Genomic DNA, 27916 nt, shown 5'->3' on the forward strand with positions numbered 1-27916 from the left:
TTGGATTTAGCCCTGGACTTTGACAGGGCCATTCTAACACATAAATAAGCTTTGATCTAAACCCATCCATTGTAGCTCTGGCTGTATGTTTAGGGTCGTTGTCCTGCTGGAAACTGAACCTGTGCCCCAGTCTCAAGTGTTTTGCAGACTCTAATGCCGCGTACACATGAGCGGAATGTCAGACAGAAAAAGTCAGATGGAAGCTTTTAATCGTATATTCCAATCGTGTGTATGCCTCATCTGACTTTTTTTTTACGACAATTCTGATGGACCTAGAAATAGAACATGTTTTAAATATTTCCGACGGAACCAATTCCTATCGGGAAAACAGCTCGTCTGTATGCTGTTCCGACGGACCAAAAACGACGCATGCTCTGGTACGCAAGTACGCAACGGAGGCTATTGGCTACTGGCTATTGAACTTCCTTTTTCTAGCCTCGTCGTACGTGTTGTATGTCACCGCGTACTTAACGATCGGACTTTGGTGTTTGTGTGTACGCAAGACAGTTTCCGTCAGAAAAACCTTCGGAGTTTATTCCGACGGGAAAACCGGTCATGTGTACGCTGCATAACATGTTTTCTTCTTATGCCCCGTAGCCACGATTGGACTTTCCGACAACAGAACCATGGATTTTTGTTCGAAGGATGTTGACTCCAACTTGTCTTGCATACACACGGTCACACAAATGTTGGCCAACAATTACGAACATAGTGACGTACAAGACGTACGTGATATCTGCATTACGAACGCTAGTTTCACAAGACCGAGAGCTTCGTACTGGAATCCGAGCATGCGTGGACTTTTGTCCGACGGACTTGTGTACACACTATCGGAAAGTCCGACAACAAACATTTGTTGGTGGAAAATTTGAGAACCTGTTAGTCAAAATTTGTTGCCGGAAAGTCCGACAACAAATGTTTCAATGGAGCATACGCACGGTCAGACTTTCTGCCAACAAGCTCACATCCAACATTTGTTGTCGGAAAATCCGATCGTGTGTACGCGACATAAGAGTGCCCTGTATTTTGCTCCATCCATCTTCCCATCAACTCTGATCAGCTTCCCTGTCCCTGCTGAAGAAAAGTATCCCCACAACATGATGCTGCCACCACCATGTTTCACGGTGGGTATGGTGTGTTCAGGGTGATGTGCAGTATTCATTTTTGCTACACGTAGTGTTTTGCTTTTAGGCCAAAAAGTAAAATTTTGACCAGAGCACCTTCTTCCACATGTTTGCTTTGTCCCCCACATGGCTTCTCGCAAACTGCAAACAGGACTTCGAAATCTTGAGGTCTATGGACGCAGGAGTTGCAGGACATGTCGCACAAGTGTGAAAGGGGCCTTAGGGCCAGTTCACACTGCTTTGTTGTCCGACATCGGATGTGATTGGCCCCACACTGCAAATCACATGTGAGGTCTGTGCGATGCAAACTCAGCCAGATTGTATGGTTGAATTTTCATCACATTCAGAACAAACTCGCACAGGACCCTTTTTTTGGTCCGCAGCGGAATTGAATTGCATGGGTGTTGTCTGAATTTGCAGTTCGCTCTGCGATATGTGAACTGATTTGGGGGTGTCATTAGCTTTCTACTGACACTCCCAGCAGTTCGCATATGGCAGTGTGAACTGCCTGTGAGTTGTATGTGATGCAGGAACACTGGATTTGCAGGGTTCTCGCATCGCTCCACTGTGTACTGTACCTGACCATAGGTTCACACCTATGCACTTTTTTGTGTGTTTTGCAGCGGGGGACAACACAACGGAGGAAGACAGTGGTGAGGAAGAACACAGAAGCAGGAGAAGTAGGCAGTGGAAGGAGATATGGCGAGAGAAGATGGTGGCAAGAGAGACAGCACCAGGAGAAGATGACGCTGGGAGACACGCCTCGGGGGAGAAGACCACTCAGAGTTATTTTACAATAAAGCAACTGTCAAAAACCGGCTAATGTTTTTTGTCACATTTCACAGTTTTTTCCTGGTGAATGGGTAGGGGTACACAGTGTACCCAGTTACTCATTTACATAGGGGGCAGGCCCGGGATCTGAGGGCCCCTTGTTAAAGGGGGCTTCCAGATTCCAATTAGCCCCCATCCGCAGATCTCCCACAACCACTGCGCAAGGGTTGTGGTGATCAGGCCCTTTTCCTCATCAACATGGGGACAAGGTGTTTTCAGGGGACCCCAAAGCACCCTCCCCATGTTGAGGGCATGTGGCCTGGTACGGTTGTCAGGTTGCGTGCTCAGATAAGGGTCTGGTATAGATATTGGGGTGACCCCCACACCATTTGTTTTTTTGAAATTTTGGTGCAGGGTTCCCCTTAATATCCATACCAGACCTGAAGGGTATGGATTTTGGAGCGGACCCCACGCAATTTTTTTATTTTGATGTGGGGTTCCCCTTAATATTCATACCAGACCCAATGATTTTTATCTAGATTGCCAGGATCTGACAATACATTAGAGCTGCAAGCAGTTTTAAAAGACATTTTTTTCCTTTAGAAATGTCATTTTGCTGTGATACTGTTCTAAACATGGGAAAGATGCACTATTTTACAGGCATGCTAAGGACATCCACAAGCACGATATTTAAAGGAAAATTTCATTTTTATTGTTTCACTTTAAGCATTATTAAAATCACTGCTCCTGAAAAAACAGACTTTTTTTGCATTGATACATGTTCCCTGGGGCAGGACCCGGGCCCCCGTACACTTTTTATGGGAATAACTTGCATATAAGCCTTTAAAATGAGCACTTTAGATTTTTCATGTTTGTGTCCCATAGACTTTCGCACACATTTTTGGCCTGTTCGCAAGTTCTGGCACAAACCGAATCGGGGGTGTTCGGCTTATCCCTACCCAATAGCCAATGGCACATGATCATGGCTGGTACCATAATATTACTGCCTCAAATGAAAAACATTATTGTATAGAATGAAAAGAATCAAACATTAGTAATAGTATTTTCTATGTATGATTGTGCTCAGCTCCATAGCATAGTGGTATGCCCTGCTACCTTCAAAGGTTCAAGCCATTGGTTTGAATCCCACCAATGGTATCACCTCCTGAAAACGTACATTGTACTCAGCAGTAACATTAGCAAATGCACATTTAAACTCTTCAAATGCATGTGGTAATGCAATGGTATGTAATTATGCAATAATAATATGGTGTGGAATTCCAAAAATTCAGATATTCAAAGATCAAGGAAAAAAACAGCGTAGGGCATATTGACATGGGGCCCCCCAAAATCCATACCAGGCTCTTCAGGTCTGGTATGGATTTTAAGGGGAACTCTATGCTGGAAAAAAAGGCGTATGGATCCTCCCAAAATCCATACCAGACCCTTATCCCAGCATGCAACCTGGCAGGTCAGAAAAGGGGAGGTGAGCGCTCCCCCATCCTGAACCATACTAGGGCCCATGCCCTAAAAATGGAGAGGGTGCTTTTGCGTCCCCCCAAAGCACCTTGTCCCTATTTTGATGGGGGCAAGGGCCTCATCCCCACAACCCTTGCCCGGTGGTTGTGGGGGTCTGCGGGCGGTGGGCTTATCGGAATCTGGAAGCCCCCAGATCCCGCCCCCCCCATGTGAATGGGTATTGGATACATTGTACCTTCACCTTCACCAAAAAAAGCAGTGAAATGTGACAAAAGATAATAGCCTCTGTTTGACAATTCCTTTATTAAAAATGTCTTCTTCTTTCCCCCCCTTCTGCCTCCATCTTCCTCCGGTCTTCCTTGGGTTTCCTTTTTTGTCCTCCATCTTCCTCTGCTTCTTCCTCCGGTCTTCTCCATCTTCCTCCGGCTTCTTCTTCCCCCACTTTGTCCTCTGGTCTTTCTCCTCTGCCGCTCCCGCCACCGACCTGCTGAACATGAAAACAACAAACCTCCTCCAATGCTGCGACCAGACAATCTGTCCGCTTCCATAGCACACATATCATATATAACTATGGGGCATGGCCGCTGAATGACGTCAGCAGGAGACCCCGTCCCCTTGTGACATTGCTGACCCATTGTGCCCCAGGCGACGAACTCACAAAGGGCGGCGTCTCGGAGTGATGTCCCATCACAGCATCGGAGGAGGTTCTCTTTTTGAATGTTTCAGTGGGAGCGACGGAGGAGAAAGACTGGAGGACCAAGCGGGGGAAGAAGAAGCTTGAGGGAGATGGAGAAGACCGGAGGAAGATGGAGGAAGAAGCAGGGGAAGAAAAAGTTGGAGGAAGAAGGAGAAAACCGAAGAAAGACTGGAGGAAGATGCATGGGGAAAGAAGACATTTTTAATAAAGAAATTGTCAAAAACTGGCTAATGTCTTTTGCCACATTTCACTGCTTTTTTTGGTGAATGCGAAGGGATACAATGTACCTGATACCCATTCACATGGGGGGGGGGTCAGGATCTGGGGGCCCCCTTGTTAAAGGGGGCTTCCAGATTCCGATGAGCCGCCACCCACAGACCCCCACAACCACCGGGCAAGGGTTGTAGGGATGAGGTCCTTGTCCTCATCAACATGGGGACAAGGAGCAAATCACCCGCCCCATGTTGAGGGCATGTGGCCTGGTATGGTTCAGGAAGTGGGCGCTCATCCCCTCCCTTTCCTGACCTGCATGCGCGGATAAAGGTCTGGTATGGATTTTGGGGGGGGGGGGGGCAGATGCCATTTTTTTTTCAATTTTGGCATGAAGTTCCCCTTAATATCCATACGAGACTCTAAGGACCTGGTATAGACTGGTGGGGGGAACCCACGCTGTTTTTTTCTTTGATTTTTACTCTATATTGCCGGGAAACGGCAATTCATTATAGCCGCAAGCAATTTTAAATGAAATTTTTTCCTTTTTTAATTTTGCTGCTGTACAGTAATAAACACGGGAAAGATGCACTACTTTACAGGCATACTATAGACCCCCCCCCCCCCCCGGCACGATATTTAAAGAAATTTGTTCAGTTTCTGAGAGTTAAAGTCTTAATTGGCCTTAATTGGGTGCTATTTTCCGAGACTGCAGGATGATTTATTGGCGCTATAGTAAATGACCCCCATTATGTACTTGTTACATATTTCTATTTATTTATTCACAGACATTATTAATATTAGTATATTGCGGTTTTTACTTTTTTAACACACAAATCCCATTTGATACGTTTTATGTGTCATAAAAAAAGTAATGAAAAAAAAATCTAAAAAAGGGATTTACTATACAAACTTTACATTTTACAAATCTTCTGCACTGGTTTTGTAATTGTGCACACCATACAACAAAAGCACTGTAGGTCAAATTACATATTTATTTAAAAAACAATCTGAAATGTCTAATTTTTTTATTTGTTTCCATATCTAAGGCCAGTGTGACAGCAAATCTTTTCAATGGAATCAAGCTTGGTGCTGGCAAATCATTTTGAAATATTATACAAACCCTATACCTAGAAACACAAAAAGTGTCTATGAACATCTAGTTGTAATAAGTTATGCAACATTGCTAACCTCTAGACTGAAACCGCCCTTGTCTCCTGGCCTGTAGTGCTTACTGTCCCCATCTGCTCTGCGCTGTGATTCGTGATTTACAAGGAGACGATGGGAATCTTCTTCATGTTCATGGTGGGGTTGCCATTCCATTTGTTCCCTCAGCTTGGACTGCTAGGTGCATGGGTAGTATATAAACACAAATAAAAAGAAGACAAGGGATGGGGAGGTAAAAAGAAACAAAACAAAACAAAAACCAAAAACCAAAAAAACACAGACATACAAACAAAACAAAACAAAAATGGGTAAGGTAGACGACTGAAAAAACTACAAGACAAAGAAAAGCGTGAAGAGGAAGACTAACTTAAATATGGTGGCATAAGACAGTGATGAAAACAAAACCAAAAAGAGTATGAGCAAAATGATGGGCTGAAATATCTGGAAAGCAAGAGAAAAAAACAAGGGGGGAAAAAAGAATGCAAACACTGGTTATGAGGCGCGCATGCAATGAGTGGTGCATATGTCATACCAACAACAAGCGTGCAGGCCATGAAAGCAGCAGCATACCAAATTTCTTCCCCATTGTAACGGTAAAATGTTCCATTTGATATGAACATGCATTACTAAAAATTCTAGGATATCTTTACTCCTTCACCACAATACTGGCAAATTTAATTTAAATAATCATTAAAGCATAAATTACTAGTTGCCAACAAATGGATGCTTATAAACTGCAGTAATTTTGAATGTATACAATCTAGATCAATAATTTAGTTGGGGAAAAAAAGAGTGCTTGTTTGTTAATGGCATAAAGAAGCAGAAACTAAACCAAATAAGCAACATTAATTACCTGAAAGTCAGTTATAAGTTCTTTTCCAAGATTTCCAATTGGAGAATCTCGAGAAGCAGAAGTCAGGGTGGACAAGAAACTAGATGATTCTGTGAGATGTGGCATTGGGGACAGGTCTTCTGCATGCTCTTTTAGACCTTCCCCCGTGTGCTCAACCATTTCTAGAAACCTATTCAACTCTTTCCTGAATACTTTCATTTTTGTATTGATGCTGCTTAAAACTTCTGACCCAGAGGTATCTCCTCTGTCTGGACAGCCCTTTAATACTTCCTCCACAGAACTGCTTGTCATCTGCAATTTGGCATCATAGATCAAGCTATCTGTGTCTGTAATTAGGCGCTCTACGGTTTTTCCTAGACGTTCTGCTTCACTTTTCATGTTCATAAAATAGTGTGAATCTTCTCTGAGTTTAACCAATTCTGCACAATATGTTTCACCAGACTCGGAGGGTTTTAGACTTTCAAAGCCTGAGGTCTTCTCATAGGCATCTTCTGAGTCGCTCTCTCCACCAATAGGACCTTCTCTCTTTGGTTGAGCATGACGTCCCTCTTCGCTGTCACTTTCTTTTTTGCCTGCATCACTTTCTGCATCACTATCACGTGGGCTTGCCGTTCGCATTCCCAAGTGTGACACCAGATCATAACGTTGAACATTCGATAGTAAAACTCGGTTTTCATACTGAAGTTTCAATACTTTAGAACTAAGCTCACTTATCTGAATACGAGCTGCCTTTAGCTCCTCCTGTATTGACCCATTGCATTTGGAGGAGTTGTCATCAATCCAGACAAGATCCTGCACAGGACCAAACTTGAATCTGTTCAGCTCAGTTGTAAGCTGTTTATTGTGATCCTCTATCTCAGATATGGATCTCCTCAGCAGCTCTGCTTCCTCTTCCACAAACTGGAGGTGGCGTCGTAGCTCTGTGGCAGATTCCATGGAATCACCATATGGTGAGGTAGGAATGCTTGAAACGTACTCCCTGCTTAGAAATTCTTTTTCATACTGGCACCTGAGGTCTTCCATTTCTGCTTTAATGCCCCTGTTTTCCACCTCTAACTCAACTATTTTTCTTCCAAGGATATTAGCTTCCTCTTCAACCAACTTAAGACGCAGTTTTAACTCAGCTTCTCTAGTGCTGGGTGGGCCCCCAGTTTCTCCTGTTGGTAGAGGACTTTCTACATCTCCATAGACTGACTTGTATTTCTCCAGTTCCTGCTCTAGATCATCCTTCTCTTTTCCAATTTTGGCCATTTTTTTACGCATCAGTGCTGCTTCCTCTTTTGAAAACTGAAGCTGACATTTTAAATCAGCACTGTCTTCCTGTATAATAGGAAATACACAAATTAACATTTTCAAGACAAGAAACAAATATGTACACAATCTGCAAATTAATGGAGTGAACTGCAACCATAAAATATTGTTATTGACCATTCTCTGTGCAAACTGCTTTCCACTATAGGGTAATCAGTTCTCATCAGCAACATTTTACCTAAATTTAATTTTTTCCCCCAATTGACCTGATGGGGAGCCAGTAGGCAAATCTGTTCAAAATGGGAAATTTGCTAAAAACATTTGCTCTCAGTAGGAACTGTATAATTTTGGATATTAAAATTTATGGGAATCAGGAGATACCCAAGCTTTGGGTGATTATGGAAATGTACAAGAAAGCTTATAAAAATGATGCCCTGTTAGTCAGTGAGTAGTTTTCAAACCTTCTGGAGAAATAGATAGAATTGATGTAGAGATGGTTCAGAATTAAAATTTAGAAGTTAGCTTTGCACTGATTTCTAGTGGACCAAAACATTTGGTCTTTAACATAACATTTTTCCACCCTACACCACTACATCTGGTCTCTGATATTTCCTGAATGCAGAACATCCAGATTTATCTGTAGTCCACCTGTAGGACTATTTTTCTGATGGAATAACTGACTATTACTTCACATTACTGGCCTGTGTGGATGTCTAGGAAGTAAAGTAAAATTTAGAGAATACTGAATTAACATCCCCTTTTCAATTTCCAAATTATATCTTTGCCATAAGGCTAAAGAAATTCAACTTGCTCACAAAATCCGTATATTTTCATCAATTTTGACTTTGCCACCTTCATTGCTTATATCTAGAACATTACTAGCCCTTTCACTAAACATGCAAAATATACTGCTTCCTCACTAAAGAGAGCACAGATGTTCTAGAAATTGTCCCCATAAACTATTGTTTCAACAAATTCATATAACTGTTTTATGTTCTTTCACTAACTAGACTCTCACCTCACCTACAACCATTACAGGAGGGCTCTACAAAGAAGGTATTTAGCACTGTAATTTTATGAAAACACACACCCTGTACTGAACAGGGACCTAAAACAGAGAGCATCCAAGTAATTAATACATGCGACTTTACAACTACTTTAAGCATATATCTAAATAGAGATTCCAGTAGCTACTCTTTAAACCACCTGATGCCCGCATTATAGCCATAAGATGGCTACAGCACGGGCTTAAATTGCCAGGAGGATGTACATGGATGTCCTCCCATGCTCGTGCTCTGTGATCACCAAGTTCTCGGATGATCACAGATAGGAGTAAAGGGCAGATCCCAACCCTTTACCGCGTGATCAGCTGTCAGCCAATGACAGCTGATCATGTGACGTAAACAGAAGCCAGTAATCTGCTGGCAGCGTGAGGAGAAAAAAATAAGCCAATTACTGGCTTGTGTAAACAGGACATCATTCCTGCATAGTGACAGCCTCTGCTGCTAACCAGTGCCCATCAGTACAGCTTTCCAGTGCTCCCCAGTGTCATCTATCAGTGCCATCTATCAATGCTGTCTATCAGTGCCTATAAGTGCCTAATCAGTGCCCCTTCTCAGTGCCCTTCACTGCCCTGGGCAGGAAGGGGTGTACTGCAGCCCCCCTAATACTTACCTGAGCCCCATCTCGATCCAGAGATGTTGCAAAAGAGACTCGGCTGTCTGGCACTCTCTCTCCTGATTGGCTGAGACACACAGCAGGTGCCACTGGCTCCTGCTGCTGTCAATCAAAGTCAGTGAGCCAATGAGGTAAGAGAGGGGGTGGGGCTGAACTGCGGCTTTGTGTCTGAACGGACAAGCTGATTGCTGTGGGGGCACTCGGCAAGGACCAGGAGGGCCAGTGAGGGACCCGAGAAGAGGAGGATTGTGGCTGCTCTTTGCAAAACCATTGTACAGAGCAGGTAAGTATAACATGTTTTTAACCAAAAAAACAAGACTTTAATATCATTTTAAAACAGAGTTTCGCCTGCCCCTTTAAAAATGAAAAATCAGCAGCTACACATACTGTAGCTGCTGACTTTTAACATTAGGACACTTACCTGTCCTGGAGTCCAGCGATGTTGGCACCCCAGTTGATGTTTCCATGATGACGATCTGGTCATTCCCCAGTTGAAGTCTGCTAGTGACGAAACGCGTATGAAAGAGCCTAGAACGGTGACATCATCACGTTTTTCCTCTCAGGAGGTGAATGGGCAAGTTACACAGGAAGTGAACAGAAGTCTCTGGAGATGCTGCGGCCCCGTTTTTTAACAAACATTGCTGTATCGCTTTTAAATGGCTCCTACTTTGTAAGTGCAAATCTATTTGCTTTATTAAATCTGTTTTTATTCAGCATCACATTATGGGAGCCTTTCTTTTGATGTTCTCTGAGTATCATTGGTTCCAGCTGCCGTTCCAGACAGCCTTTTAAAGGTCCTGGGGAGACCTACTTATTCCCTGAGCTTGGTGAGATCACTGATTAGTGGTCACAGCAATCTGGTAAACAGATTACTTATTCACCTGGGTGTGGAGTTGGATGTACTTATATGAAGGATCTCTTTGCAGATTTTTCCACTGCAAAACTATCACTTTTATATGGATGGGTGTGCATTGTTTGATATATGGAATTGAATCTCAATGGGACTCTGCCTTAGTTTTGTTACCACTTGGATTTTCTTCAATGGAATTCTGCTTTAGTTTTTACATCACTTGTTCAATTGATCACGTATTTTACTAGCGCTGCATTTATTCTGTATATTTTATAATTGTAAAATCCCAGAATGTAAATACCTGGCTGGGGGTCTTCTTATCTTTGTACATCTCTCGGCTTCCTCTTCGTTTTAACGTACTCTGAAAAAGATTAATAGGGACAGTCTGAGATATTACAATATTGATCAGTTGCAGTTTTGTTATCTAATCAATTACTCTTTTGGGTAACATAATAATGTTAGGTGGAACTCCAGCTAATATTTTACTCTTGAATATAGATGGAAGAAGTCAAGAAGTTCTCTATTGTGTAGGATTTCACTCAGTTCCAGTCCCAGTGAAAACACATGACAACATTCCGCCCCTGCCCAGGGAAAAGTTGGATGGACCGTCCTTGCTGATTGGTACTTTTTTTTTTTTTCACACCAATGGCCACAGCCCTCCCAAAACAAATGGCACGGTCTACATCTTTGCACAGCTGGCCTAACCTCTGTAGGCAGTTTATGAGTGTTGGCATATATTTGAATTTTGAAGGTGATGCATGACTGCAATAATTTACTGCTGCACTACCGATAATGGCACTGCCTACTTTTGGAGCTTTAGTTTGATAAACTAATACTCAATATAGTCCCTGGGCACTCAACTACGATCAAATATGCAGCAAAGCCTTAAATTACACTGCACTGTATAAAAAAGCCTTCCTGCGTTGTTTGTTTCAACATCTCTTCAGGTTTGTATAAGTTCAATGCCAATTGCTGGTAATTGTGATCTACTTTCCTTTTAAGTCAAGTTGAACCTGTACAGTCTTTTTCCTGCAGTATGATATTTATGCAGTTCTAATGAAATAAACTCTCCTTGGTTATCTAGTTATACAATTAACAGTAGAACATCGCAGGCCTCTGTTTCTGTCTGCTAGATTTCCATTTTAAAAACGACTACATCATTTTAAAAACGACTACAAAACTACTACAAAAACTACTAAAAATATAATTCCAACATCATGATTCATAACATAACACAGAGACATATATACTGGTATTATTTTTCAAATAATTTTCATTGAAGAAAATATACATATATGCAAGTGTTTATTTGAATTTAGTGAAGTTACAATTTTAAAATGTCTATAAGCACTGTTAGCTGCTACAGAAAGATATTTTTTTCTTCTATCTGGTAGCACATTTCACACTACTACTACTATTTTAAACATTTCCTAAAATATTATGAATGAGCAATTCACCTGACTTGCAAATGTAACCCAACAGACAATTGAATTCCCAGCACTGTGTTTTCATCTAAAATTTATTGCACTCAGACAGAGTATAAAAATCAACTAACAAGTGCCAAGGGCTACCTTTGCCCATCTGACTAGACCAATCACTTTCTCACTCTGCTCTTTGCCAGAAGCTTTTACTTTATGTACAGCATTTTTTTCCACTTTGCACTGCTGATTTACTTCTAGCCCAACCACTTTGCCGTTTTTCCACTTTTTTCACTTCGCCAAGACACTTTTATGTCAAAACTCTCAGGTGGACAGGAACAGAATTCAAAATTATTGCAGGGAGATTTAGCCGTTTTGAGTGTTAAAAGTGTTACTAAACCCACAACAGTAAAATCAGTCTGTATATGCAGTAAAGCATGCTGGTTATACTCACTGTAGGTTAATCCGCCACATTGTGTAAAAAGACTGTTTGATCTGGCTTTCTCTGATCCTCCCCTTCTTTCATAACCCCCAAACCATATCCTGATAGAACAGAGCATTGGGGGTAAGCTGCACATGAACAGTTGGGTGTGTATAGCTAGAGTTTTTTTTTTCTTGGGATGGTGCAGCACAATCAGCACTGTTCAGACAGAGGGTCAAGGGTCCTGCAGCCTCATTGGGCAAAAAAGGGATAATAAAAACTCCTCCTCCTACATGCTTTAACCAGACACTGATAGAAGTCACAAGACTGCTCTAACTGCTGATGGGAAAATGTATTTAGCAGTTTAGATTTACTGAACTATTGCATTTCCATGTTTTGTGTTATGTGGGGAACCAGATATAGCGAATGCAGGGTCCTGGGTTTAGTGGCACTTTAACCACTTTCAGACCGGACCATTTTGCTGGCTTAAGACCAGACAACTTTTTGCGTTCCGGTACTGCGTCGCTTTAACTAACAATTGCATGGTCATGCAACGTGGCTCCCAAACAAAATTGACGTCCTTTTTTTCCCACAAATAGAGCTTTCTTTTGGTGGTATTTGATCACTAATTGTTCCCTCAGTTTAGGCCGATATGTATTCTTCTACATATTTTTGGTAAAAAAAAATGTATTAATTGGTTTGCACAAAAGTTAAAGCGTTTACAAAATAGGGGATAGTTTTATGGCATTTTTATTAATAATTTTTTTTTTTACTAGTAATGGTGGCAATCAGCGATTTTTATTGTGACTGTGACATTATGGCGGACACAGAAGAAGTCAGAAGCTATACTTTTTGTAACTGTCCCTCAAGTAACTGTTAAGGGATTGGGGAAGGGGGATAGCTAGTGGAATTTTTTTTATCTTAAAGTGTTTGTAAACCTAAGTCATGGAATTTGAGCAAAGCACATATATCTGCAGTGTTTACTTATCTCTCTCCAAATCTTTAAGTCAGGCATGTCCAAAGTCCGGCCCACAGGCCAATCACAGCTCGCATTCTGGTTTTCGGATGGCCCGCCTGGTAATTTTGACCTGTATATCTTTTGTGGCCCCCAATGAATCCCTGAGCTCCGGGGGCTACAAAAGATATATATATATGCTGGCTGCCTTGGAGGGGACGGGGAGGGAGGGGGATGAGTGCCATACATACAGGAGAATTCCTGTAAAAGGGAGTCCCATCTCCTGTGCTGCAATTGGACGACTGTTCTGTCCCTCATAGGAGGTGGGACTTTATATTAAAGAAGCCGCAAAGAAAACAGGAGTTTCTTCTGTATGTCTGTTGGTGCTCGTCCCACCCCCTCCCTGTCTCCTCCAAGGCTGCAGATGGGCATGAATCAGGCTGCACAGATGGCAATGGTGAGTCTGCATTCATATCAATGGGGGGGCTGCATTCATCACACTGGGGGCTGCATTCATGACAATGGGGGTGCTGCAATCATGGCAACGGGGGTGCTGCAATCATGGCAATGGGGGTGCTGCAATCATGGCAACGGGGGTGCTGCATCCATGGCAACGCGGGTTCTGCATTCATGGCAACGCGGGTGCTGCAATCATGGCAATTCATGGTAATGGTGGGGCTGCAGATGGGCACTGATTAGGCTGCATTGATGGGCACTGGCCATTATTTTGCTTCACAGTTCCTTATTTAAAAATTTAAGATTTTTTCCTGAAACTTCCTTTTTAAAGTTAAGGTGCGTGTTATAAGCCAATAAATACAGCTTATAACACGCTTATATTCAAACAACACACCCAAGCTCATCTTTTCACCACACAAAGCCACAAAGGCAAGAGAATTATTGTTGGGCAGTGTATTAGTTCTCAGACAAACACACCGAACTTTAATGGTTTAAAGAATGTCGGGCAAAATGGTTGGCCCTCATGCATGTTCACTTCATCAAATCTGGCCCTCTTTGAAAAAAAGTTTGGACACCCCTGCTCTAAGTGTTGTTTCTCTCTGGTGCTTTGCGCTTCTGTTATCAGTATGAGTAACTTCTGAGAGATTTTCCCTACACATGAGATACATTTGTGTCAGGTGGAAGGATGGGGAGAGCTCACAACAGAGCTTGTCTATTCACAATACAGTTCTTCTGCTGTGTAGAGGGGGGTGTGCCTTTACTCCAAACAGCTTTCACAGCACTGTAACTGCAGTCTCTCTGCCCCCTCCTCTGTGCTGCTTACAGCTGAAGAAAGATTTTTACCATGATCTGAACTTTTGAAAGGGTGTACCGAGGAAAGACTGTAGATAATCAAGTAGAACCTAAGTAGGAGTATTCTTATTTCATCTCTGTGTATCATCTGAGGCTGTTTCACTTCACTGGGTATATGTGGGGGTTTAAAACCACTTTAATGCAGAAAATGCATTAAGGTAAAAAAAAAGACTTGTGTTCAGAAAAACAGTTTTTATTTCTTATGTATTATTCAATGTCTGATGCTATAAGATTTACTATGCAGAACGTCTCAAGCTAAGACCAATTTAAAGCACAGATCTACCAGAGACCTACCTAGCAATCATAGCACATTCATACTTTACAGAATGGAAAAAAACAGCAAGGCTAATAGGTGATATACTGAAAATTGTTGACTATTAAACCGTAGAGCCCCATCTTTAGATAGAACCATGCTGGGTAATACACAGCTCGTGTAAAGGCTGTTACTTTTCTCTGCAGTAGGAACATCACAATCTATCTGACTTGTGTGAAGTTGATATAGGTATTAGCAATCACAAGTGATATGGTCATTCCAAGTTTTTGCTCAGCAGAATATACTGCATCTCCAAGTTCTGCCCTTGGTGACTTTTAGACCAATTTGTACCTACCTGAATATAATGTAAACAGATTTGCACATGTGCGGTGGGAATTCCAACTCTGTCTTCTCTGCGAATAGAAAAAGCAGCTGTTCCGCGCTTCCTCTCCATTGTATCTGCGGATCAGCTGAGCAGGGAGAGGGGGAGGTGTAATGAGGAGGGGGAGAGAATTCTTGTTCACAATGGAACGCATCTGCGAATCAGATGCATTCCCATAGAAGATTATGTGCCTGCAATTCGCACTGCAAAGCCCACAAAACACAAGTTTTTTGGGCAATGCAGAGTGTGAATGCAACGCACATATGTGAACCAGCCTCATTTAAATGAACATATTTTAAAATGTCCTGCAAATTGGATGCACTTTTGGAGTTTTTTTTTTTTGGGGAACCAGGTACCTAGCTTGAGCAGCCTAGGTGATTAGAGTTGAATGTCTCTCCCCCACCCGGAACCTTCTGGGACACCTGACAGGTTTCAGAAGGCTGCAGTTCCATTCACAACGTGCAGCGTGACTTACGCATGCGCATTATCAAGCCATCTTGCAGCTTCACAGCCGGCTTCCCTTAGTAAACATGGTGGTTTCCCGAAACAATCCTGTGTGAATCCAGGCTTGTCATAGTGACTTCAGCCTGGGTTCACACAAGAGCGGGAAACCGCATGTGATTCAGACAGGTATTGCGCCGCATTCCTGTTCAAATCACATGTGATTCTTTGCAGTGTGATTTGAGCAGGCTTAAATCGCATCGCAAAAGGTATCAGTTTTAGGAATTGGAGCATTTGCACGAGTACAAGTAATTGGTATCAGGGAGTTCTTGATTGTACTTATTGAGTTTAAATGCAGCATCCGTCCTTGTTAATAATATGGATATTGTCTTGTATGATTGTATGGCTTAGCATAGCTTCCAGGACAATCTGGAGGCCTTGGCACCAAAATTTTAAAGCAGTAAAGCAATACTCAGCAGTATAAACACTGGGGATGCTTTTTTAAAAGCAAACAGGCTGTTCACATGGTAGAGTTATAGTTTGCAAGGGAATTTTCCCCACAGCTAATTGAACATTGTGAAGTTTCACTTTACAAAGAATACCCAATCACATGCAAAGGGAAAAAAAGCCTTCGGTTTGCACATGATTAGGTGACAGAAGTCAGCAGAGCTTCACCTCATTCACAACCTTCTGTGGGAAATTCCCTTGCAAAGTGAACAGACTATTTGCCTTTAGTAATTCAACCCCAATTTGTGGACTGTTATTATTCTTCAAATGTATACACTGGCTAAATGCATCATCTGTTTTTTCTGTTTCTATCTTAAATCACATGCACACTGGTAAAGGAATGAATTGGACAGGCAAGGTCTCAAACCCCTCATATTGCAAGCTCTAGCGTTCATTGAGTCTCCTGTAATATTAAAGAGACCCTGCTATCAGACTATTCATTTTAACAACAGTCTTCCCATTCTTCCTTGTGTAGACATATAAAAGGCCCAAGGCTTTGCTGCACTGATGAATGTGATGTTGGGCACTGCCAACTTGGAAGCATTGTCAGCAGCCCCAGAAAACTTAGAGCTGTCACTCAGGTGACACGCTATATTATTTGCCTTCATTCCTCCTCTGGACGTTATATAAAGGCTTTGGGGGAAGGTGAGGAGCAGAGGATCTGAGCAATTAAAGACAGTTAGACACTCTGAAAAAAGGAGGAGGGCAGTGACCTGGCAGGTGGGATGGGGAACTGTGGCTATGCTAGGGAATCAACTCTCAAGCAAGTTTAAAGGCACATTGCAAGCAAAAAAAGAATGGTTTATGGAAAGGAAAATGCTGCAAGCAATTACAATTTTGGAGTTTGAAACGATCTACAGACTATCCCAATGGTTCTACTGTCACTGGATATTCAAGTCATTATTTATTACAGGTACTTATATAGCACCATCAATTTGCGCAGCACATTACATATATATATATATTTATATATATATAGCACGTTCACATCAGTCCCTGCCCTCAAGCTTACAATCTAAGGTCCCTAACTCACATTCATTCATACTACATCCAATTTAGATCTAATTAACCTACCAGCATGTATTTGGAGTGTGAGAATAAACTGAAGTACCCGGAGGAAACCCACACAGTCCTCCTTAGCCCTTGGAAGACATCCTCTGATGATGAAACGTGTTGGACGGAGCCTCATGCCAACGTCCCTGCATATTCAGAAACAGAGGTCCGTGCCAACTTGGTGTTCTGATTCTACATGCACATGTTCTTTTTATCCATTGTAAGTGTATTCATCTAGTTTAATAAATATTTGAATAGTTTTTTACTGCACTATGGAGAGGTATTTCTCTTCTATTTTTGCATAAATACCCCTGTGGAGCTTTGGTTGATCTGTTCAGTGGAAGACCTCTGGGTGATCCGGGATAGTTGGAAAAGTAAAGTGAAGGCTTTTGGAGTGATCTTATATATGTTACACTTTTTTTTGAGAAACCAGGTCATGGAGCTCTGGTAAGCAGGTACCATATCACTCTGGGTGATGGTGGCTGCTGGTGACACGTTTTGGTGTTGAAATCAGCTAAGGAACACTGCATCATGGATATATTTGGTTTGATTATTGGGAATTTTTATGGACTCTTCACACCTAATTTTTATTTGTTTTTTTAATTTGTTTATGCCATTAATGTCACAATTCAGTTTTTTCACATATTTGGCTAAAGCGCAACATTACTAAACTATATACATGTGTATATACATGTGTGTATATATATATATATATATATATATATATATATATATATATATATATATATATATAAACACACATACACACACAATTTTTGATGTGTCTGTGGTTGTACTTGAATTTGTTTAGGCTGGTAAGAGGGTCTCATTAAAATGCTTGTTTACACAGTTTTTTTTAAACTGCTTTCACAGTTACCTTCCATGGGTGTCTTAGCTACAGAAATATCATTTTAATTATATGCCAATATTATTCCCCCCTGGTGTTGTTTGAGATCTGATTTTTTTTCCTTGTACTAGACTTTGTCAGTGACACAGGATGCTAATTACCTTACTACAAAACAAAAGCACCAAACCTCTAAGGCACTTCTCACATCTCCAAGAGCTCATGTGTAAAAGCATCTAACACTCTGTCGCCTGTGTATCAGCACTCCCAAGAGAAATGTGTAGAGTCATCCAAAAAATATTCAAGTAGCTGTGTGTATGGGAATAAGAATGTCAATATCCTCCCAGCATTATGCTGAGAGCTGGATCTACCATGAACACTGCCTACTCTGTATAATGTGTTTGAGGCCAGGAGTCATCATCTGGTTTTTGAAATGAAGGCTGATCTATCTTTTCATCTATCATTTTGGTCCTCACAGTAGTTGATATTGGTGTAAATGTTTTTGCTCCTCAAGCATGGCAAAGCAGGTTACCATCAATGAGGCCGCCTCCTCTCCAACCACCCCTCTATCACCAACAGATAGATTCATGCATTGCATCTATCTGCCACCCACTATTCAGGTGCTCGGCCCCTTTTCGGGCACCGGGCCACTGAATTACAGTGGTGGGGCATTTTTTTTGAAGCACCTGTTTAAAGCCATAGGCTCTAATAGGTGTCAGAAAAGGTAAACAGTGAGCGTCATGCTTGGTGGTCGCAGTTCCCCCAGCTGTGTTAGAAAAAAGAATGAATATTCACTTTTCTAACACTGAACCACCTCTCCGTCAATCAGGTGCTCGGGTTGGGTACCTGTCACCTGATTGGCTGGAACTACAGGCGCTGCTACTGCAGGCCTATCAGGAGGAGAGGACGGGAGATGAGGACGGCAGCAGACGGGTAAGTGCCGGTTGCCGGGCAGACAGCGAGCGGGCAGGGGTCACACTGGTGGTATTCAAGGGCATACCAGCAGAATTTAATTGGCACACCGGCAGCATTTGATGGGCACATTGGCAGCATATGATGGGCAAACTGGCCGCATATGATGGGCACACTGCCCACATTTGATGTTCACAGCGGCAGCATTTGATGGGCACAGTGGCAGCGTTTGATGGCACACTGGCTGCAATTGATTATTTTTTCAAAGAAATTTTGCGCCCCTCCCCCCAAAAAAATATTGAGCACCAGCCACCACTGGTTACCATACAAATGTGTGCCAGGGTTGCTTATTACTCCTGACATGGCCCTGAGATGTGTTCAGCACCTAGCCAAGTGTCCATGATTATCGATAAATGCTCCCAACAAATGATGTGATGTGTGTGTTTTATTATTATATTAGCTTACGTATTGGTATATAATGACTTCATTGTAGAACTGTACGATTCTGGCCAAAATGAGAATCACGATTTTTTTGCTTAGAATAAAAATATCACGATTCTCTCACGATTCGTGCGGCGTAAAATATTTCACATTATAAAAAAAAATTATTGCAATAACCATCATTTTATTCTGTAGGATGTATATTAAAAAATATATATAATGTTTGGGGGTTCTAAGTAATTTTCTAGCAAAAAAAAATGATTTTAACTCAAAACCAACAAATGTCAGAAAAAGGTTTAGTGTTTAAAGTGGTTGTAAACCCTTTTTAAAAAATCCTGAAAAAAAAAATCATGCAAGACAAAGACATAATGAGCTAGTGAGAACGAAGCCCCCGAAGCGGTCCTCCGTCTTCCTCTTCGCCGCTGCCATGGATCCCGGAGCAACTTCCGGGTCTCGCAGCTCCGGCGCTGTGATTCGCCAGAGCCGCGATGATGGCACTCCCGCGCATGCGCATGGGAGCCGACGCTCACAACATATTGCCGCAATCTGCGGCCTGCCCCAGTGCGGTGGCTGTCTTCGGGCAAATATCTCCTAAACCGTATGGGTTTAGGAGATATTTCTTGGACCTACAGGTTAGCCTTAATCTAGGCTTACCTGTAGGTCAAAATTGGTTGTAAGGGTTTACAACCACTTTAAGTGGTTAAACTTTTTTCACTTACAAACAAATTTATTCCATTGACAAATTGTTACAATGTTTATACTTAAGTTCAACTTATAAAGAATGTTTTGATTCTTGGCAGACTGCCCAGTTTTTCTCTTCCTTTCTTTTGAGGGCTGTGGCTTCAGAAGAGCAGAGAGAATTCTTTGCATAGAAATAATTGTGAAACACTTTAGTCAAGATCGCGATAACGATTCTTGCCGATTAATTGTGCAGCTCTACTTTGTTAATTTTATTCTCTGTCCACTAGTACCACAGGTTCCATTTTTCAGTTTCACTTCATGCTTTTTCATGTAGTGACAACATAATGCACATTTAAAACCTGTTATACAGAATGCTATTATTTGACTTTTATTATAGTTTCTAACATGCCTCACCCTGTACACATACATTACTACATTGTAATCAGATTTCAGCACTATTTCCAGTGAAAGTAAATTAAGAAAAATGACAGCAGACTCAATACAAGTGCTTAACCCCACTATGCTCCACTAGTAGTATATCTACATTCTGGTAAAAGTGTTTGTAGAGTGGCAGATTAGTAGAAAAATGCTACCAAGGTTACCAAGCCAGTACGTTTTTCTCTGCCTCCTATATATAGTGCAGTAAGCTAATTGATATACAGTTCAGAACTCCACAGTTGTGAAAATCCCTTTATTTAGCTTGTATGTGAACAAAGGCGTGTACCATACTACAGTACACAATGGGGGTTATTTACGAAAGGCAAATCCACTTTGCACTATAAGTGCACTTGGAAGTGCAGTCGCTGTAAATTTGAGGGGTAGATCTGAAATGTGGGGAAGCTCTGCTGATTTTATCATCAATCATGTGCAAGCTAAAATGCTGTTTTTTTATTTTCCTTGCATGTCCCCCTCAGATCTACAGCGACTGCACTTCCAAGTGCACTTGTAGTGCAAAGTGGATTTGCCTTTTCTTAAATAACCCCCAATGTCACTGGATTAAAAATCCAGCACTTATTGGAGTTCCATAAAGTACAATTACAGTGGTGTGAAAAAGTGTTTGCCCCCTTCCTCATTTCCTGTTCCTTTGCATGTTTGTCACACTTAAGTGTTTCGGAACATCAAACCAATTTAAACAATAGTCAGGGACAACACAAGTAAACACAAAATGCAATTTGTAAATGAAGGTGTTTATTATTAAAGGTGAAAAAAAATCCAAACCATCATGGCCCTGTGTGAAAAATTGATTGCCCCCTAAACCTAATAACTGGTTGGGCCACCCTTAGCAGCAACAACTGCAACCAAGCGTTTGCGATAACGTGCAATGAGGCTTTTACAGCGTCCTGGAGGAATTTTGGCCCACTCATCTTTGCAGAATTGTCCTAATTCAGTTACATTAGAGGGTTTTCGAGCATGAACGGACTTTTTAAGGTCATACCACAACATCTCAATAGGATTCAGGTCAGGACTTTGGCTAGGCCACTCCAAAGTCTTCATTTTGTTTTTCTTCAGCCATTCGGTGGTGGACTTGCTGGTGTGTTTAGGATCATTGTCCTGCTGCAGAACCCAAGTTCGTTTCAGCTTGAGTACACGAACAGATGGTCGGACATTCTCCTTCAGGATCTCTTGGTAGACAGCAGAATTCATAGTTCCTTTTATCACGGCAAGTCTTCCAGGTCCTGAAGCAGCAAAACAGCCCCAGACCATCACACTACCACCACCATATTTTACTGTTGGTATAATGTTCTTTTTATGAAATGCAGTGTTCCTTCTACGCCAGATATACTTGGACACACACCTTCCAAAGAGTTCCACTTTTGTCTCATCGGTCCACAGAATGTTGTCCCAAAAGTCTTGGGGATCATCAAGATGTGTTGTGGAGAAATTGAGACGAGCTTTGATGTTCTTTTTGCTCAGCAGTGGTTTTCTCCTTGGAACTCTGCCATGCAGGCCATTTTTGCCCAGTCTTTTCCTGTTGGTGGAGGCATGAACTCTGACCCTAACTGAGGCAAGTGAGGCCTGCAGTTCCTTGGACGTTGTTGTGGGGTCTTTTGTGACCTCTTGGATGAGTCGTCGCTGCGCTCTTGGGGTAATTTTGGGCGGCCGGCCACTCCTGGGAAGGTTCACCACTGTTCCATGTCTTCGCCATTTGTGGATAATGGCTCTCACTGTGGTTCGCTGGATTCCCAAAGCTTTGGAAATGGCTTTATAACCCTTTCCAGACTGATAGATCTCAATTACTTTCTTTCTCAATTGTTCCTGAATTTCTTTTTGTCTCGGCATGATGTGTAGCTTTTAAGGATCTTCTGGTGGACCTTACTGTGTCAAGCAGCTCCTATTTAAGTGATGCCTTGATTGTGAACAGGTGTGGAAATAATCAGGCCTGGGTGTGGCTAGAGAAATTGAACTCAGGTGTGGACAACCACAGTTATAGTATGTTTTAACAAGGGGGGCAATCACTTTTTCACACAGGGCCATGATGGTTTGGATTTTTTTTCACCTTTAATAATAAACACCTTCATTTACAAATTGCATTTTGTGTTTACTTGTGTTGTCCTTGACTATTGTTTAAATTGGTTTGATGTTCCGAAACACTTAAGTGTGACAAACATGCTAAGGAACAGGAAATGAGGAAGGGGGCAAACACTTTTTCACACCACTGTATATTCTGGTGGAATGTTGTCATGCAGTGCTACACGCATGCATGTACACTGGTGGAAGCTGTGCAGAATGGTGGCTCAATCATTCACAAGTTCACAAATGATCAGATAATTACTAACATCATGTGACAGTAATCAACCAATAATTGAAAAAAAAAAACAATAAATAGTAATTACCGATACATAAGAATCACATAAAAACGATCATTTTTTTTTTTTTTTGTGCAGGACGTCATACCCCCCACTTCCGCTTTTGGAACTGGCGTCCATCTAAGTGCACTGCCGTATACATTTTTACTACTTGGCATCTGGATGTTTTTTTATATAGTTTTTATGCGTTTCTTATGCATCCAGATGCCAAGTAGTAAAAATGTATACAGCAGTGCACTTACTCAGAAAAAATGGAAAAGGTAAAACACCTAAGCAAAATGAAAATACCACTGGTCATGACATGATTAGGTCTCCTGTTTGAGCATCTATTTTTTTATTTTATTTTTTTATATGTATTTTCACACATGAAGCATAAATTACTGACAAGAAATTCAGATTTTTCTTTTTTTTTTTACTGAAGAATACAGTACATACTTGTTTACACACCTGTGTGCATCGGCACATTACAATTCATGGGCTGTAGTTTAGCGCAGTAAAAAAAATAAGCTGTACTGAGCTTTTTCAAGCTGCAATGTGTAATGCCGCGTACACACAATCAAACAAGCGAGTGGAAAAGTCCGGCAAACTCAAGTCCGCCGGACAATCCCCCCGTGTGTAGCCTCCAGCATACTTTTTTGACCCGAAAGTACGGCGGACTTAGAAAGTAGTTTTGCACTCCATCCAATCTTCCCGCCGGACTCGCATTTCGGGGGACAATCCGGCCGTGTGTGTGCCAGTCCGCCGTACTTTTGAAATGAACGGACTTCTCCCCCCCGGAGAAAAGTCCGCTCATTTCGAGCGGGTCTCCAGGTAGGCGGGGCCCGCGAAGGAGACGTTGCTGGCCCCACCACCTGGTATGGACTTAAAGGGGAACCCCAACGCCCAAAAAAATCGGCGTGGGGTTCCCCCCCCCAAGTCCACAACAGACCCTTGTCCGAGCACGCTACCCGGCCGGCTAGGAAAGGAGGGGCGAGCGAGCGCCCCCCCTCCTGAGCCGTACCAGGCCGCGTGCCCTCAACATGGGGAGTGCTTTGGGGAAGGGGGGGCCGCGCGGCCCCCCCACCCCAAAGCACCTTGTCCCCATGTTGATGAGGACAAGGGCCTCTTCCCGACAACCCTGGCTGTTGGTTGTCGGGGTCTGCGGGCGGGGGGCTTATCGGAGTCCGGGAGCCCCCTTTAATAAGGGGGCCCCCGGATACCGGCCCCCCACCCTATGTGAATGAGTATGGGGTACAATGTACCCCTACCCATTTACCTGTAAATTAAAGTACAAAAAAAAAACACAACACACAAGATAAAATAATTTAGTGCACAGCTCCGGGGGTCTTCCGTCTTCAGGGGTCTTCTCGCCGGACTCCTCAGCTATCTTCTTGTAGCTCTTTTGCTAGCAGAGGAGCCCGGCATTCTTCTTCATCGCCGCGGCCTCTTCCGACTTCGGGGGTCTTGTCCCCCGCTTTGGTTCTTCTGCCGGGCCACCGCGCCTTCTTATAGCTCTTTTACAGGCGGTGGCCAGGTCTTCTGTCGCCGTCCCCGCCGCCGCCTTCCGTTCTTCTTCTTCTTCTCCTGGAGATGTTGACTTAGTATGCCGTATTAGTCCGCTGAAAAAGTGCCGTGTGTGGGCAAGTAGCCCGTTCGGAAAGTCCGACGGACAGTCTGGCGGGAAGTCCGCCAGACTAAGTCCGTCGGATAGACGGCTACGTGTGTACGCGGCATAAGAGGCCTTAAAATGTTTGTTACCCCAACATTTCAAATTCCTGATACTTGCCTGCTGTACCATGTAACTGATACAAAGACAGAGCTGTGCCGCTCCAGGGGGGAATAACTGCTCCCTTCAACCTTGTAGTGCAGGTTCAGTCCGCAGCCCGAGTAAGAGCCAAAGGTTCTTGAAAGGTTGACCGCACTCTCAGGTATGAAGTAGTGATAATTATTCTATTGAAGATAAAAATCCATCAAGATACATCATAAGACATCATGAGACCTCTATGTAGGCATGGCAAGATTAACGTGTTACACGAATCAAAGTTCGCTTAGTCATAATCATTATGATTAAGCGAACCTCGATTCATGAAACGCGTTACTCTCGGCATGCCTGCATAGAGGTCTCATGATGTCTTATGATGTATCTTGATGGATTTTTATCTTCAATAAAGTAATTGTCACTGTTTCATACCTGGGAGTGCGGTCAACCTTCCTTGAACCATTTGCTGTACCATGTACTTGTATAAAAAGGAACCCAAAAGTACTAATGCCTGACAGTACTTGTGGATTAATGCAAACTTTTTAAAATTATCTCTAAATACTAATTTTTTTTTGGGATGATTTTCTGTCACTTCCTGTCATATAGACTGAACAGGAAGTGAGAAGATATCTATCCAAAGTGTAATCTGCTCTTAGACAAGTGTCCCCACTGGAAGATTTAAACTATTCTTCTGATGTGGTGGCAATTCAAAACGCTGGATTGATTGGTGATCAGGACAATTCGAGAGAGCGACTCTCCCTACTGGTGACACAGACAACAATAAAACCTGAAAGGGTTTCCATCCCCTTACCTTTCTACTCAAATCTTTTATTAAGTTTTGCCTTTTGGCTTATACTTTAGTCCTTACCAGCTCAAAAATACTACAATTTGCTTTAAATATGGATGGTATATCCAGCAATCAAATAGGTTTTCATACCTTGGCTAAATGCTGGCTACACAGACACAAATATCTGCACCCTTCTTACCACCACCACCTAGTTTGGTGACATGGCTTAGTGCCTATCTTTCAGCTGTTGGGGGTGACTTGCCCTCCCTTGGGTATGGTCACTGTTGATGTGATCAGTGAGACTCCTTTTCCTATGCCCCTGTTATATGATAATATATTTTTCAGGTTGAGGAGAGACTAAGGGGAGCTTGTGTGGCATGGCATTGCCAAACTACTTAGATAAGTGAGTCTGAACTTTCACATCATTGGTCCTTTAAGATACAGCCCAGATTAGCTATACATATCAGCTAGAACATATGTTTGCTGTAACAGGCAATAGCAGGGATTGGAAACCATGTAGGTGGCAATATAGTTCTGAAAGCATTTTCTCATGAGTTACTTATTTGCTTTGGAGAGACAGTGCAGAAAATGCAAAACTCTGCAAAAATATTTTCCATTGCCATCTGCTGTGCTGGCAGCATTTACAGACACTTGTTTGGCAACCATGTCTATGACTGTCATTGTAAGAGTGACACGTTCAATTTAACAGATTATTACTACAAATGCCTTCATTTTTCTTAGGCAAAGCAGTTTTGAAAGGTGAATAATGTTTCCGTTTTCCATGACAAGATTCATTATGCATTAAGAAGTTTCCCCCTTGTTAAGTGTATTAGCTTTCTTTTGAGATTAATTTTTGGGGTACGGAGAGGTGAACACTAATGAAACAGTGTTGAAAAAAGCAACAATATATTACATGTAATAAGACATGCTATTAAAGTGTAATTAAACCCACATCATCAAAAGCTATCAATAAATGCTGGTATTACATGCTGTTCATGCTCACTCAGTCACTATGAGATTTGGCCTTCTCTATTCTGCAAAAAAACCTGGTTGATCCTGCTGTTCTGTGTTCCCCTCCTGTCTATGGCCCCATTGCAGCTGGGGATTTGGCAAAGCGGTGTTGGCAGCTAGTGCACATGCTCAGTTTTTAGTGTATTTCTACCCTGAGCATTTCCTCCCTATCACCTCTGAGCAGCCCATGTGACTACGGAGTCACACATGTGGGTGTATGCACAATGGTAAATGACAGCCCACTCCCTCCCTCCTCTTTTATGCCCACTAACCAGCTAAACACAACAGGGGCATGTAATCTACCAATACATGTAGATTGATGGAGGCTTCACATCCCTCTTATTCTAAGACACAGGCGGGGGGGCGTAACACAGCTTGTGACTGGAAGAAATCCACCAACACCTTGTTATTGCTAAAAAATAATAAATATTTAGTTTCAAATATATATTTGTATGACAATTTAAAACCGTTTATTGATATAAATTATGTATTTTTTTTTTTTTTTGCATTTTTTGGACATGTAACCAACTGCAGAGGACTAGAAGCTCTTCCTGCCACTGTTTCCCTACATACAGGCTGAGAAAGAGCTGGGTCAAATGACAGCTGTATATCGATTATGAAAAAAGGTAGATGTTTTAAAAGAATTACATTGCCATCATCCACATACAGAGAGAGAAGGAATAAGGTCAATTAAACAGTATGTGTTTAGTATCACTTTAACTACCTGGGACTGGGATATCCTGTATAATAAATGTGAGGAATTATGCTATAGGTAAAAAAGATGTGCAACACTTGATGCCATTGTTGTGTTAATGCATAGAAAGGAATAGAAACAAGACTGCATTGTTTGCAAGATCTGGAGGCCTTCAAATATGAAGATGTCAGCATGTCACCTTATCCTCCTTACTATTAGTGACAGTTATAGAAGACGTGGCTGTTCTACTGGCCTTCTATTTGTATTATCGTTGCGCTAAAAGTGGCCTTATTCTAGATGAAGCAGATTACTGCCTGGACCATGTAGTTACTTCTGACCAATGCCCTCACCAGGGTGATAAGTGGCTGCAGAACTATAGTACAATGTTGACATTTATTCTCCAGTAGTCTTTGATTAAGTGTGGGCAAATAAGCTGGCAGTGGAAAGAACCGCAGAGTGTATGCACAAGACGGCAGCTCAAGATACTTTCAGCCATCTTTGCTCTATCCTGGCTCTTCACTGGTAAACAGTACATTGCACAAACAGCAATGCATAACATACAGTTTACTGCTTCCAGCAGTGCATTCTGGTACGCATTTCCACATTAATAATCAAGCTCTATTGCAAGAAAATAAACCTCATTACACTCATTGGTTGGGTTGTATATATACAAATAAAGCAGACTGGCCCTGCTAAGTCAGAAGTGGTCACTCTTCTATTGGGTTAAGCCTGTGGGCTGAATGAAAAAAAAAAAAAAGATCAGCATGGACTGACGATTTTCCCCTTCTGGATATTGCATTCTGACAGCTGTCTCCAGTGGCTGTCAAGATACTCAAACAATGTCTGCATCTGATTGGGTGCAGATGCTGTTGGGCCAACAATCTTTCACCTGGCTCCTTTGACAAAAGTCAAATAATCAATCAAATCTTTGTTTTCCCTTTTTTCATCCTTCTTTTGAATCTAAAAACTACTGATCTCATCTAGCCCTTTTCAGCTACATCCGGTCTACATACCCATGCTCCAGTGCAAGCTGCACACAATTCCTCGGGAACAGATTTCTGATAGTGACAACAGGGGGCCATGCCTGCACATGTGTTGGTTCAACTGTTTGTAGTCTCCATCATGGAGGCATATGACAAAGTGATCTCCATTAGGGAGGCATAGGACAAAGTGATCTCCATCAG

General features: G+C 42.2%; 1 protein-coding gene across 7 annotated transcripts in view; it reads right to left on the reverse strand.

Moving 5' to 3' along the window:
- Nucleotides 1-27916, reverse strand: part of MTCL1 (microtubule crosslinking factor 1) — a 222075-nt gene that overhangs the window by 74189 nt on the left and 119970 nt on the right. For 4 of the 7 annotated variants that reach the window (XM_077492464.1, XM_077492462.1, XM_077492466.1 and 1 more), the window contains exons 4-6: nt 10381-10440; nt 6302-7621; nt 5473-5625 (exon numbers count right to left, since the gene is read on the reverse strand). In XM_077492464.1, coding sequence (XP_077348590.1) covers nt 5473-5625; nt 6302-7621; nt 10381-10440 — 1533 coding nt within the window. The remainder of the gene's footprint in view (nt 1-5472; nt 5626-6301; nt 7622-10380; nt 10441-27916) is intronic. The other 3 variants (XM_077492468.1, XM_077492467.1, XM_077492463.1) reach the window with 2 other exon arrangements.

The sequence above is a fragment of the Lithobates pipiens genome, unplaced genomic scaffold (assembly GCF_037356315.1).
Source record: "Lithobates pipiens isolate NorthernLeopardFrog02 unplaced genomic scaffold, aLitPip1_a1.2 Scaffold_19, whole genome shotgun sequence".
In the NCBI taxonomy this organism is placed as follows: Eukaryota; Metazoa; Chordata; class Amphibia; order Anura; family Ranidae; genus Lithobates; species Lithobates pipiens.